Source organism: Parasteatoda tepidariorum, chromosome 8 (assembly GCF_043381705.1).
Source record: "Parasteatoda tepidariorum isolate YZ-2023 chromosome 8, CAS_Ptep_4.0, whole genome shotgun sequence".
Lineage (NCBI taxonomy): Eukaryota > Metazoa > Arthropoda > Arachnida > Araneae > Theridiidae > Parasteatoda > Parasteatoda tepidariorum.
Genome location: NC_092211.1, coordinates 35,680,082 through 35,694,843, shown reverse-complemented (window position 1 = coordinate 35,694,843; position 14,762 = coordinate 35,680,082). Strand labels below are relative to the sequence as shown.

Below are 14,762 nucleotides of genomic sequence, written 5' to 3'. Positions count from 1 at the left end.
AAAAAAAATTAATTAAAATTAAAAAAAGATTGTGAAAAATATTTGTATTTGAATTGTAATTGAAAGAAGAAAATTAAATACGTAATAAAAAAATAAAATCTTGAACTCAAGGTTTTACTTTAACATAAAAAGTTTTAAAAATTAGCAAATCAATTTTAAAAAAATTAACAAACTTTATTTGATCTATAGAGAAAATATAAATTTATTTTTAATGTAGTTACTTTATATGAATTACTTTCATATGACTACATAGTAAAATTTTATAAATTTAAATACTCTGGTTATTATTAGTTCTCTAAATAATCAAATCAAAATAATAAACAATTCAAGATATAATTAGAAAAAGTGCATGTTAAATAAAATGATAAAACTATTTTGAAAATAAATAAAGTCGTTTTAGAGTTAAAAAAAATATTTTTTAAGTTTATCTTAGAAAGAGAAGAAGCATAATATAAGATGAAGAGTGAGTTTCTTCTGATATCTTTTGAAAGCTAGTTGACCCCCGCAGGTTTCAATTCCCCTTCTGTGACAGTGATTAGTCTCGGGTTACTTAACACACGCACCCCCACAAAAAATGTAGGGGAGACAGTGGAACTGGTTTTGGAGGTGCTATATTTTTCGTCCCTATTCGAACCTATCCTTACTGAAGGTTGGAATTGAAATGAAAAGGCCTCCTTAGGTATTCTTTGGCCAAGCTTTTGACTTTCCCGTTCAAGCAGACACAGAGCACAAGCCTTTACCCACAGTAAAAAGAAGGGGGAACAGTTTTAGAGATATAGTTCGATAAGAAGCATGTCTTTTTTTATATTTGTTTATTTTTTTTAAGATTAATATGCAGTTTATGAACCTGCGAGGTATCTCCAATAATCTAGTCTTATTCTTCAGCTTATTTATTGATTACTTTTCTTCCTTATTTTGTGTCAGACACCGTTCACATTTTTAAATTGAAGCATGTGAGCAAGGATTGCACGTAGTGTGAACAAGTACACTTGTACTCCACTGGAAGTTCAATAAATTAAAATTTTTCTTTTCTGGCGATGATGATTAAATAGATAAATAGAGCGCAGAACTTGCACTTTTAAATGTATTGCTATGATGAACTAAAATTTGCTCACATTGTGCATTTCATGTAAAAAAAAAAACTTATATCATATTTATTTAAAAAAAAAATATTTTCATTAAATTTTTCTAATTTTTTAAAAGTATGAATTACGGCAAAAAACTGCTGGTATGAAAATTCTTAAAAAATTTCCGATAGGCTCAGCACACGAAAAAATATTTTTCAAATTTACAAAATGTTCAAAAAAGTGAATAGCCATTTCCGTACTCTGTTCTACTTTTCAGTTTCTGTTGACACAAATCAATCAGATAAATAAATGGAAAGAGTTGGGACATGCTTGCGTGATCTTAAAAGTGTTCAGAATAACTTTTGATCTAATGATCGGATTTTCACGTACTATGATTTAAACTTAACAGTTCGAATATACTAATTAATTAGCAATTATACTAATTAATTACCCTCAAATATACTAATTAATTAGCGCAGATGATATTTGAAGTTACAAAATCACAGAAAACATACTTTTTTTTTTTTTTTTTAATANTAAACATTCCTTTTTTTCCCAGCTGATTCCAGATTACTGACCCTTATTCTTGAAAAATTGTGAGTTTAGTCAGAAGAGCTGTCGAAAGTTTAGAATACTTAATGTTAATTTTATTTTTTTGCGAATTTCGCCATTCCTCAAGTACTTTTTTAAGCTAATCTAAAACTTTTGCAATTATAAAATTCCTTTATCTAAAGATAATCCCATGTGAAGAAATTTTTGTTAAACTTTATAATTATTTAATATAATAATGGTCGAAAAAATTTTGAATTGTAAGTTATACATTATTTTATTATATAAAGAAACCTAATTTTAAATGGCATAATACAAAATTAGAACGGAATCGGTCAAATAGATTCTGAGTGGTCAAACTTTAAAAAAAAAAAATCGTATATTAAAAGTTTGATTTCTTTAGAACTATTCGACCGTTTTTGAGCAAACTTTGTAATTTGTAGTATAAAATTATATTCTTTAAAATGATGTAAAAAACCAGACATTACAATTGAATTTTTTTTTTACCACTTCGCTTAAATTTTGTAATTTATAGTAATTATATTCTTTAAAATTATGTAAAACTTTTTATACCCCACAATTCAAAATCTATTTATTACCATTATTGAATAAAATGTAAAAAAAAATAAATAATAATAATAATAAATAATTATTAAAGGTTATATTTTGCATGGAATCTTTAGATAAACGAATTTTATAATTGCAGAAAATTTCTTGAAACATGGCGAAATTAGACAAAGTAAAATTAACATTAATGATTTAAACTTTTGACGGCTCTCCTGACGAAACTATCGGGACCAGATTGCGGCTAACCTCTCTTATTCTAAGTGCTGGAAGTCAGTCGAAAGAACGTTATGTTTATTCAGAGAAAGTATCGTCTACACTAATTAATTAGCATATTTGAGGTCACGCCCTCGAATCATTAAGAGAAAGTCCTAGAATGTGAAACTCCGATCATTAGACCAAACGTTATTCATGGTGTTCCATTTTTTTAATTTGCGCATCGTTTGTCCAGGTCAAGAGAAAAAAAAAAAAAAAAAACACCATGAATAACTTTTGATCTAATCATCGGATTTTCATGTACTAGCTTAATGGTTCCGCGGGGGATCTCATATTATAGTTTAATAGAGAGAAAACGTAACAAGGGACACTAGAAAAATTAATTTCACAGATTCCCCCTCCGAAAAAAAAAACTCTTTTTGGGACACAAATATTTTTTACGAGTACCAAATTTTGAAATTGTAAGAAATATTTTGAATTTGTTCTATAATTTTTTTTTCCTCCAAAAATGGAAGTATAATATTAAATTTTTTAAATAAAAATTTTGCTTAGTTCTAATATTATATGGAAAACTTAAAAAAATATTTTCTAGAATTTGGAGATCTTGCTTTTAAAGACAGGTTCAGTCGCAAAAAATAAGCGAAACAAATAAGCGATTGCAAAAAATAAGCGATTTTTGATAATCTTTAACCGGATTTTCACGTACTAGGACTCAAACGTGAAGGGGTGACATCAAATATGCTAATTAATTTGTGAAGAGAATTTAAATAATTCCATTTTGGCTCCATAATTGACATACCAATCATTTGGACTTATTATTTTTAACTTTTTTTCTTAAAATTTGCTTGAATCAATTTCATACTTTGAATGTGCAGACAATATTTCAAGCAAAGAAATCAGATAGCATTCTCTAAGAAATTCGATAGTTTGGTCAGGCGAGTGGTCTAAAGTTTGGACCACTTATTAGTTTTATTTTCTGCAAATATCTTCGTTCCGTATGTCCAAGAACTTTTTAAACGAATCGAATTTTTTTTTTTAAAATTATGAAATTTGTTTATGCAGTGGTAATCCTATGCAAAAAATTATTTTTACTAATTATTTATTAAATAACAGTCGAAAAAATTTTGAATTGTAAGGTAGACATCATTTATAGAGAATTTGATTTAAAATGATGCATTGTAATTTTTATGGCAAAATACAATAATTGAAAGGAATCGGTCGAATTGTTCCTGAGAGATTGAATTTTAAAAAAGTTGTATAGTTAAATAGCTAAAAGAACACAATCTGTTTCAAAACAATGAAATTTTTTGAAATATTTTAATGAAATAGTTTTTAATTTAGACATAACAATTTGTGGTAAAATTAATTATAAAACAATTGTTGGAGTTGATGAGTAAGCAATTAATCAATCCTTAAATAATATGAAATTTAAACTAAGAGTAAGTCAAACTTTTGATAGATCAATCACTAGATTTGAGATATCACAAATTGACTGCATAATAGTGAAACTTGACTTGAATGAAATCAAACTAAAGGAACAATATAGGACAAGATAATTGCCCTACATTAGTCACTTGTATCACACTAATTTTAAAATTTATCAACTGTTTTTAAGAGGAAAAATGACAGAAAATCGAATTTTATTACTATTTTTTTTGATATATTGATAAGATTTTATTGGTAGCATATGGGTAAACCCGTCAGCCATTTGTAGTTCCATTAAAATTTGCAAGTAAGATTTTTTGATTTGTGTTGTGCTTATTTGAGATACTTTTTAATAAAATACTTTGTTATTAATCTAAACTACATTTAATTTAATAAAAAAATGTTTTTCATGATATCTGTATCAAGTACACAGTGCAAAAAAGTAAATGAAACATCCTGAATAACTTTTGATCAAATGATCGGGTGACCCAAAACGTAATATAGCTAGTGCAGAAGTTACGAAATCAAACACAAAAACGTACATCTTTGAAAAAAAAAATATAGCTTTTCTTTATAAATATAGCTTCAAATAGTCCCTGGCAAATCGAACTTCAAAAAAGTCAGATATTTAAAATCATGTCTGATTTTGTAACTTAAAATATCGTCTGCACTAACTAATTAGCACATTTGAGGTCACTCCCCTATGAACCATTAATATGGAACATTAGTACATGAAAATCCGATAATTAGATAAAAAGTTATTAAGAGGGTTTCATTTATATTTTCGAGCTCTGTACATCTTTTGCACAAAATAAATAAAAAATAATATGTACAAAAAGTCTTTATTTCTAGAAAACACTAATACACTAGAAACATAATATGGAAATTTATACAATGAATTAGTATGACAACAGCGCTGTTATTGATGATGTTGTCCAGGACCATTATTGATGATGATATCTAGATGTTAGCTCATGCTATTTTCGGAGGAAGTATGCTTCCATTTGTTTTTTGAAGAACAGCAAATATATCCAAAGCTTCACCTAAAGCAAAATATATAACACTTAGAGTTTAAATTTTATATCCTTAGAATGCCCAAAGAAAAAATGTCATCTGTTGCGCTTACATGGGCCCCTGATGGTAAAAGAACAAGAGGAAGACCCAGACTTACCATCCAGCGCATGTTTTTGGGCGAATTAAAAGAATGTAGAATATCTGGCTGGGAGGAAGCAAGATCTATTGCTAAAGACAGGAGGCGTTGGAGGGATATGCTAGAGGCCTTAAGTGCCCAAGGCACGTAGAGGATAAGTAAGTAAGTAAGAGTTTAAATTTAAGTTCGTACATTACTGCAATTTCTGATTCGGATTTCTTATCTGTATTTAAAAGTAAACTTAATATGATGTGCAGCATCTCTGCTGATTTAATCTTTCATGGGCTTCGTGCAAGAGTTATGCAATAAGCATAGATTTATTAGAAAATAATTGAACACAAAATATATTCTGAAATAGAAGATCAATAGCAGTTTGCTCCGAAAATGGTATTTTTGTTCTCATTTTAACTGTAATTTTTTTTGTTAAAATATGGCATGTTTATGACATTATCTTCAAATGTGTAACAAATTCTAATTTACAACACGAGAATAATTTTAGGCCTGATTGAGATCCATAATCACATAGAGCAAATAAAAAAATAAATAGAGCAATGATGAAAAGAAACGAAGATGAACAATAACATAGAGTAAATAAAAAAATAAATAGAGCAATGATAAAAAGAAACGGAGCCCGAGCGGAAATTCAAATTCACACCCGAGTGAAAAATTGTTCTTGGGAGTCAATGGGTGGGTGAAGCAAGTCGGCCAAGAAGAAAGAGGAAAAAATTCTTGGTACTTTTATTGATAAGTAATCAGCGTCACGTGATCCCATACCCATTGATCTCAATGGCAGATTTTCTCTGAAAATTTCAGAATTGTTAACCTTCGCAGTAAAGGCATACCCGAGTCACTGGATTGCATTCTGTGCAACTTAAATCACTTGACAGCTTCTCCATTCCTGAGCAACGTTACTAATTCTTTGATCATTGACAACTTTCACATGAAGGCTACTTTGTATTGAAGGAAAATAGTAAATGTGTTCGGTTCCTCAACATAAAAAAAAGGCTAGCTGTTTCAATCTTTCGTTACACCATTATGCTAGTAAGTTCCATTCTAGGAGGTAGGATACTCTTATAGCTTTCAATATACCAGTTATTTTATTTTTAGTCACCAATTATTTCATTCTAAGCTGCTTTTGTTAGTCCCCTTGTCGATTCCATGTTCATAAAAGTTCTTGTTCCCGAGACCGAAAAATTCATACTATGATGTCATCTTGCCAAAAAAGGTGATGGTCAGAGAAAGCAATGAAGAAGTAAAGAAGAGTAGGTAAAACTTCTCAACACAATGTGTAAGTCATTTTAGTTGTTGCTTTTGGTGTATGGGATCTGGCAATGCATTGAAGACGCTGGCTGCGTTTTTTCACAATTGGATTGAAAGGCTGTCATGGTAAAGACAGTTTCTGGAAGCAGTTAAGAGTAACTGAAGTAAGTGCTAAAAGTAAAAATTATGACACAAAAAATATAATTTGATTTTAATTTATTTATTTATAAATTGTGCTTAAGCAGAGTGAAAAAGGTTTTGTTGTGATATTAAATATTTTATCATACCTTTTAATAAAAATTGTTTGCCACATCTTAGAATAGGTGAAAAAAAAACCCTGACAAATTTAGCTTTTTTAAATCTACAGGGGAATATCAAGTAATCACTGACTTTATCTCCAAAAGATCGCTCACGATTTTTGCATATTGTTTTGTAATGAATATACGTTACCCTTAACGTCATACAAAATTTATATTAAGGCGTTAACTCAAATTTATATTCACAAAAAAATTATTTTCAGTAAACTATTCACTTAAAAGAAATACAAATAATGTATTATAACTTATATTTACCAAACTAAATAAGTAAAGCTTGTAGAAAATATAAAGAAGTAAACAACGAAAAATATAAAAAAGGCAACCGAAGCTGACGTCGTTAGGGGGTAACAGCCCCGGAAGTCATTAAACACAAAACCTTTTCTATTGAGAGAGTATGACAAATGTCTAAGTTGCTTTCTCTGTATCTCAAAGTCAAAGTCAAGTCCTTGACAAAAGTCAAGAAAGAGAGAAAAAAGAATACAAAAACAAATGCAAAAGTTTTTTTTAAATTTCCAATGAGCTGCACAATCGGTCTTGCCAATGAGCAGACCTAGTGCGTTCTCCAGAGGTGGTATCCACTCTTTCAGGACCACCACAATGGGTGAGATACCGTTGGTCATGTTAATTTGGACGTTCAGTTTCTGCCACACTAGATGGCAGCACCGAGACTCTATTTGGATGCTAAAGTGCACTAGGAATTTAATTTTGCCGGAAATGCCAAGAGCCAATGAGGCACTCCATGGATCTTTTACATGCCGCATAATCATACGACATGGCCGCTGAGGATTTTCTGCATTCCGAAAATCCGGTGTCTGGGCCGGAGATCAAACCCGCAGACTTGGGTTCAGAAGGCCGACAACAAACCAACTGCGCCACCCAGCCACAATGCAAAAGTATAATATTTCAATTAATAAAAAAGGAAACAACGTTCAAAAACTTACTTTAAAATAATAAATCCCAAAACCAAAGAACACAACATAGTACTACAAATACCTCAACTAAACTGAAATTAACGAAAAGACAATGCCCCCTAATCTAATGTGCAAAAGGAAGAAAAAAAAGAACAAGAAATATTTCTTGCTCTTTTCTTTATTTTGTGTTTTTTCAGGGCTGGTACCCCCTGACGATGTTAGCGCCGGTTGTCATTTTTATATTTTTCATTGTTTATTTCTTTATATTTTCTATTGGTTTCAATTTTCTTATGGAATTTCTGCTGCATGGCATATTTCGAAGTCTAGTTTTAATTGCTTTTCTAATAATTTTGATTTCCTTTCTTATTAAGTAAAACTTGCACCCACACCCACTTATGAAAATAAATGAAAGCATACCTGGAGGAATCCCATAGCCTTTTTCTAAACCATGAGGATTAGAAGGAGTTTTTGAATCCATGTTCACTTCTTTCCTCAAGACAGTATCAACATCAACAGAACTGAAGAATGCCACTGACTATAAATAAAATTTATAAATACCAGAGAAATGTATTAATATGTTATGAAGTTGTAAACTATGGAATTTATGTAAGTTTTAAACTCTTTGAAAAGCATTCGGAAGAAAAAAGTGCTAATAATAAAACTTTTCTATTCGAATACTGTTTAGTGAAAGATTAAAGAGACTAAATTAAGGCGTAGAGAATGTAGACATATATTTCAATAAAAATAAATAATACTGATAATTTTCAGCAATTAAAAAATGTAATGAAATAAAAATCATACACATTTCAAGATCTTAATTAAACAAGTCTGAATTTTTTACTACTAAAAAACAGTAGACCTTGTAAAGAAAAGGATAAATATACAGTACAGCAAACTACAACTTACAGTGCATAGTAGTAAGTACAATGTATAAAGTACTAGCAAAATTTATGTCTGTATTAGGTAAGAAAAAAAAGAAATTCCTTTTCCAGTTTAGTAACTTGAAAAAATGCTTAATTTTTTTAAAAAGTAATTTCTTTCAAAAAAAATTAATTACCACCAATTATGTAATTATTAACAATAGTTGCTAATTACAAATTTAATATATTTATATTTAATGACAATCATATAATATTCTATACAAGTGCATAATTTCTTCCAAAAATATTGATCACTATCGATCAACAACGATTACCAATCAGGTTTTAAAAATATTTACGGTAATAGATAAGTATATGGCTGATTCCCTGGCCATAACCAATACATTTTGCTCGTAGTATTTTTGCACAATTTTTTTAAAACTAAAAACTTATCTAACTATTATAAAAGATCAGAACTTAAATCTTGGGAAAAAAGTGTAATTTTCATTTTAATAATTATTTTAAATTTTAATATCAGCATACTAAATATACTTAAGAAATAGGCCAAATATTGGTATAAATACACAAATGCTAACCTCTAGTGATATTTTTCCAGAGGGATAATTTTCTGTAGCTTTCTATAGGTAAAAGGTAAAGAAACAATTTTCAAAAGGATTATTCTGTTTTCGATATCCTCAATAGCATTAGGGAAATATCAAACAAAATAAAAACTTTATATTTCTCACAAGCTATAGATATTACTTTAAATGCTAAAATAGACAAGGAACTTAATTCAAAATGGTGAATAATATGTCAAATTTGTCTGAAGATACCTGATAACCCAAGCCTATTAACTTGAATCATAGGAGCAACAGATAAGTTGCAGTAGGCAGCTTCATTATAAATGAATGAAAGCTAATTAAAGTTGGCTATTGTAATCTTTACTTAAACATTATCAATATTGTGCTACTAATCTTAAACTTTTAATTAATATATTTTCAAACACTAAATAATGAAAAAAGAGAAAATAATGATAAAACAATGATGTAAGAGTAATTATCAGCTTACTGAAGAAAACAAGTGCCACTCTGTTGTAAAATATTGTTTTGTTTTCTTTGAAATTAAAAATTTATTTGAATAAGAAAAAAAGAAGTGTTTCATAGATTGTTCAACTCAAAGAAGAAATTTTTGTTTAAAGTTCTTTTCAGGCACTCATAAGTAGAAAACATTTTCTAGCAATTCTAAAATAAGAATACAATTTACAATTTAATATGTATGAATGGAAAATAACAAATTTTTATTTGACAAATATTTAGTTATATAATAAATTAAAACATGGAAGTCTATCTCAATAAAAAAAATACATATGAGATTTTAACAGTTGAATTTTAAAACTTTCAAGACTTAAATTAGTATATTTTAAATATTAATTTAAAAATATAAAATTGTTATTGTTCGATCTAAAATTGTTTATTTTTTCATATCCAAAATTTCATGATAATAAACCAAAACATTCTATTTAAAAAAATTATTATTAATTTAACAAAAGGATAAGGAATAAATAAATTTTCAAAAATATTAATAATTTTAATATTTTAAGAAATTTTATTTAAATAACAGTTAAATAAAAAGTGAAAGTAAAACTATACAAATTATTTATTAAAATAGCACTACTGACAAGGTAAATAAATGATAACACTATTAGCTAATTTTTTTATGAGATATGATTGGCAATAAGAAACAGATTCATTGCCTAAAATTAGACTGAAACAAGTTCGGATAAACGTTAGAATGATTGATTATACTGCCAATATTCTAATATAAAGTATTAGTTTCAAATCTCTTCAGAATTAAATTTTCTCTGCTTTCAGAAAGAGAGTGTGTGTGGTCACTTTGATAAAAAAATATTACATAAATTATATTAAAAGCTGTAATTACTTGTGGTAAATCATTCATTTCCAGTTTAGCTGTGAAGAAGCATCTTGTTAATAAGTTAGTGATTTGTAAAGCTAAAGCTGCTCGATATCTATCTTCACTTTTCACCAGGTATCTAACCTCATCATGGATGCAGATGGAGTAACGGCCTTCTATTTCAAATTCCTTGAATAGCCATTTCATACAAACTAACATAAGATGCAAAAAATCCACTGCAGAACTCTGTACTACCCAATTGATACGACTAGTCATAAACTGTAATGATATATATATACATGTCTTATTAATTGCAAATCATATCAGTGCTTTCAAAATTCTAAATATTAAAATGCAATGCTGAATACACACCCCAATACATTTAATATAACAATTTTATATTGATTAATATTCTTTGCAAATTATGTAAGAATCAGCACAACACTGATATATATGTGATATTGCATTAATCATGCATGTCAGACATTTTAGTATGATATTTGTAAATTATTTGATTTCATTATATCTATAATTATCCATAATTGTTACAGCAACTTCCTTATATAATCTCTTTGCATTATGTTAGCTTAATTTAAATCTTTTTAGTTTTATTATCTTTAAAAAATAATGCTTAAGTGGATGTTTATTGCCATTTGTTTTTTTAACCTCTTGATAAGAGGTATTAACATAATTGAAGACATTCAATTTTACACATTCCAAAACAAACTAACTTATTAGAATAGGCATTTAAAATTTAGAAAATTAGTAACAGGAATTTGAAAATTTAGAAATGCAATGCTGTAAAAGTATATAATATTTAATACGGCTATCTAATTTAAACTTATCTAGTTTTACTTACTTTGGGTTATATTATTTTATAGTCATCTGGTCTTTGTTAAAGTGGTTTGAAATAGTTAAAGGAAAAAAAAAAAAAATATATATATATATGTAACATAAAAAGCCTTTTATTAATCTTTTTATGTTAGTTTCTTTGCTATAAAACAACTCCTACTTTATTACTAATTAATTATTCTATTTGAAATACTTTCTCACACTTTTAAAAGCCACATCCTGTTTCTAAATCTATTTTTAGCCAAAGTATGCATACATTTAAATAAAGATCTTTTTTCCCTTTTAAGCCGTGGGAATCACTCGAGCAAGTTCATTAACCAATTGTAATTTCTGAGTTTTCCCTCTTTTCCCTAAATAGAGACATTTTAGGATTTTTTGCAAGATTTTCCCTACCAGAAAGACTGTTTGCTGATGGAGTAAACATCACTTTTTCGCTCCCACTCAACTAAGAATGATCAAATAAAACTTACTCTGATTTAATTAAAATCCTGTGTCTGTTTCCCTGCTCGGTCCGACTGCATCATTTTACATATATATAAAATATAATATTTTAAGAAACAAAATTAAATTTTTTTTATTACATTTTTATCCACAGCTTTTGGTTCCAAAGCCCTACTGATCCTACACTCCAATGCTGGAGTTTTTGGCTTTTTAGAGAGAGCTATTTCTTCTAATTTGTTGAACATATCAGATTCACTAAAATAATAATTAGGATTTAATAAAGAAGCATTGATTTGTTTCTCTTAGAAAAAGAATATTAAGGAAAAATCATAGCTGGATAATATTGAATCAACCAGAGTACTTACCTACCTCCAACCCAGATTCTTCTTTGAGAACCAGGTGTAAAAACATATTGATTTTCTTCAACTTCATCAGGTGCAGCAATATATCTTGTAAAAATATTACGAATATTTACTTTATTAAACGTTTGAAACTGAAAAATTACTATTAGAAAGGATTAAGGAAAATAATACTTTTGTGTTCCTTTTGTTTCAGAATATATTTTCTTAACTTTTCGCTTTGCTTCTTCAGGAGTCAAACGATGATTGAACTGCATTAGTAGACGTTGGGCAAAAGATTTTCCAGCTCCATAAATGCGAGCATAGTTCAATATCTAATGAAATAAAGTTTTGATAATAGCTTTTATTGTTTGAATGTAAAAATGATTCCTTACGTTTTAAAAGATTCTAAACCTTGAAAAAAAATACAGCCATTGTATGAATAGTAATAAAATTTGAAAGTTTGTAAATAGTTCCTACATGTTTCTAACCATATATGCTTTTAAATTTCGAGTAATTTCCTTTAAACAAAAAATACATTAACTGATAAAATATCTGCTGAAACTATAAAAGTTAATGATTTTTTTCTTTTCAATTTTTGATATTCAAAAGATTTGGCTTAGAGTTAAATTTTTCCAGTTTTTATTAAAGTGTGATTTAGATAATAAAAAAATTTAAATGAAGCATTTTTAAAAACAGGGTGCATAGCCAAATTTTTTAAGTATTTTAAAATATTTGTAAGCACTTTTAAAAAAAAAAAGGAAATCCTAATTAGGATATGCTTAAGCTTTAAATATTTTTCTTCCCTTTGTTGAAAGCGTTTCATATATATATGTACACTAGCATGCAAAAGTGTCAATCTGTTAAAGACATTTTAGTCTTCTTGTGTTTTTTTTTAATATAGAGTTTGTTACCATTGTTCCTTATCAAGTCAACATATATGTTATACTTGGTAGCAGAATTTTTAATAGTTTTGCTATTTAATAGTAAATGTAACCTTTTTTGGATGAATTTTTTAATCTTTGCACACAGTCCAGCTGAATATTAAATTTTTTTATATTTCCAGTCATTTAAGAACAAATTCTACAGAAACAAAAATCAATATTAAATTAATAGTATATATATGAAATTATGATATTAACTCAGTAAATAAATATGCAAACCCATACTTATAAGTTGAAATTGAATTTTAACAAAACTTTATGATTATAGATATAGAAATTCATCCAATAATACAGTTATGAAACTCGCTTAACGGGAAAAATCCTTCAGTTAAGTTCAAGGACTGTAGTTCTGATTTATAAATAGAACACTGTGAGAATATGACTGGCTTGCCTGTGATGAAGATAATGGCGCTTTACCACCAAAGAAATAAAGAAAGCAAAAAAAAAATTTCATTTGCTATAAGGGAAACAATTTGGCAATGTTGAGTTTGTTCCAAAGATAAGCAAAAATTTGAGAGATTTTCAGTTCAATTTCAGAGGATGAGAAATGAAGCCTAAAATTGAAAACTTCTCGCAAAATGTAATAGAGTTGCACGTGTGAGTGCAAGAATCCTTGTCATTAAAACCATGTATCATTCATTCAACATGGAAAATTATTGGCGCTTTCATCCCATACTGATGATGATAAACCAAAATGGATTGCGGTTAAATTAATAGTGAAAATGTTGAACAGAACATTGTGAAAAGACATGCATCTGTGTAATCAATAACAAAAATGGACATGAAAAAAAACCCCCTAATTTTTGAAAAGAAAAAATTAAGCACTTTTTACAAATACCCAATGAAAAAAAACACACCTTCAAGTGCACTTCAAAGACACAAATAAGCACCTTTAAGCATTTTGTCTGTAAGCCGTTTTGTATACTATCCAAAACTTTTAATTGTTATTAGTTATTAAGAGAATGCAACTTTTAATATCAACTTGCAACCTAAACACATATAAAATCTTATAAAATTATTATTACATTGTTTTCTCAATCACTACAGAATGTAACTGCTTAGATCAAAATCTTTCACAGTTATAAAAGAATGCAATTTAACATCTAATGACATAATCTTATAAACTTATTATGACATTATTTTCCTAATACCTATGGAATCTAACTGCTTATATATAAAGTTTTTACTGATATAAAATAATAAAACTTTTAACATAACTTAATATCTATTTACATATAAATTCAAATAATATTATTATTACATTATTATTCCATTCACTATAGAATCTAACTGTTTATGTCAAAATCTTTCATTTCTATAAAAAAATGCAACTTTTAATAACTTCTTAATATCTGATCACATATAAAATCTTACAAAATTATTTTCCCAATCACTATAGAATCTAACTACTTAGACTGCAAAACTTTATTTACATATTTATGAATAGTGAAATGAAAATACTTTAGCTTGGTCCCTTGTAATTCCAACAGATGTAGCTGTTTTACTATGCATATCTGTACCAGCTGATTTTTTTCCTTGCAATGTCATCCAGCCAAAAGCTGTGCATCCTAACATGAAAAGAAAATACTTTCTTATTTAAAGTATAATTTAACTGAGAATAAGCACTTTTCACACTAATATCATGAGAATTAAAACTGGATTTATTAAAAAATAAGTACTAACCATGCAATTTGATGAACTGAGAATCACCAAATATAGCAGCAAGCCATAGTTCTTGTGAATCAACATCAGCTCCCACAAAATGATATCCAGGTGGGGCTTGAATCATAGATTTAAGTTCACTGCCAACTCTGTCTTCCTGAGCATAAAGTATAAATTTCATTGTAGCTTAAAAGAAACTTTATGACTATGAAAAAAAAATCACACATGTATTTTAGATGTGCTAAGGTAAAGTAGGAATAGCTAATCTATATTGTTGGCTCTTACAAATTTCTTT

At 28.0% G+C, this 14,762-nt stretch overlaps 1 protein-coding gene and 1 long non-coding RNA gene across 4 annotated transcripts in view; one reads left to right on the top strand and one right to left on the bottom strand.

Annotated features, from left to right (window-relative positions):
- Positions 1-4,646: 4,646 nt before the first annotated feature.
- The window catches only part of LOC107455983 (DNA polymerase gamma, catalytic subunit tam), a 42,754-nt gene continuing 32,638 nt past the window's right edge, over positions 4,647-14,762 (bottom strand). For 2 of the 3 annotated variants that reach the window (XM_071184631.1, XM_043053398.2), the window contains exons 17-24: positions 14,489-14,624; positions 14,267-14,373; positions 12,057-12,196; positions 11,889-11,972; positions 11,664-11,778; positions 10,258-10,509; positions 7,877-7,994; positions 4,647-4,864 (exon numbers count right to left, since the gene is read on the bottom strand). In XM_071184631.1, the coding sequence (XP_071040732.1) occupies positions 4,794-4,864; positions 7,877-7,994; positions 10,258-10,509; positions 11,664-11,778; positions 11,889-11,972; positions 12,057-12,196; positions 14,267-14,373; positions 14,489-14,624 (1,023 nt within the window). In that variant the 3' untranslated portion in view covers positions 4,647-4,793. The remainder of the gene's footprint in view (positions 4,865-7,876; positions 7,995-10,257; positions 10,510-11,663; positions 11,779-11,888; positions 11,973-12,056; positions 12,197-14,266; positions 14,374-14,488; positions 14,625-14,762) is intronic. The other variant, XR_006226488.2, reaches the window with a different exon arrangement.
- LOC139426319 (uncharacterized) lies at positions 4,994-8,025 on the top strand. The gene is made up of 2 exons (XR_011637560.1): positions 4,994-5,133; positions 7,831-8,025. It is a non-coding gene; the product is annotated as an uncharacterized lncRNA (long non-coding RNA).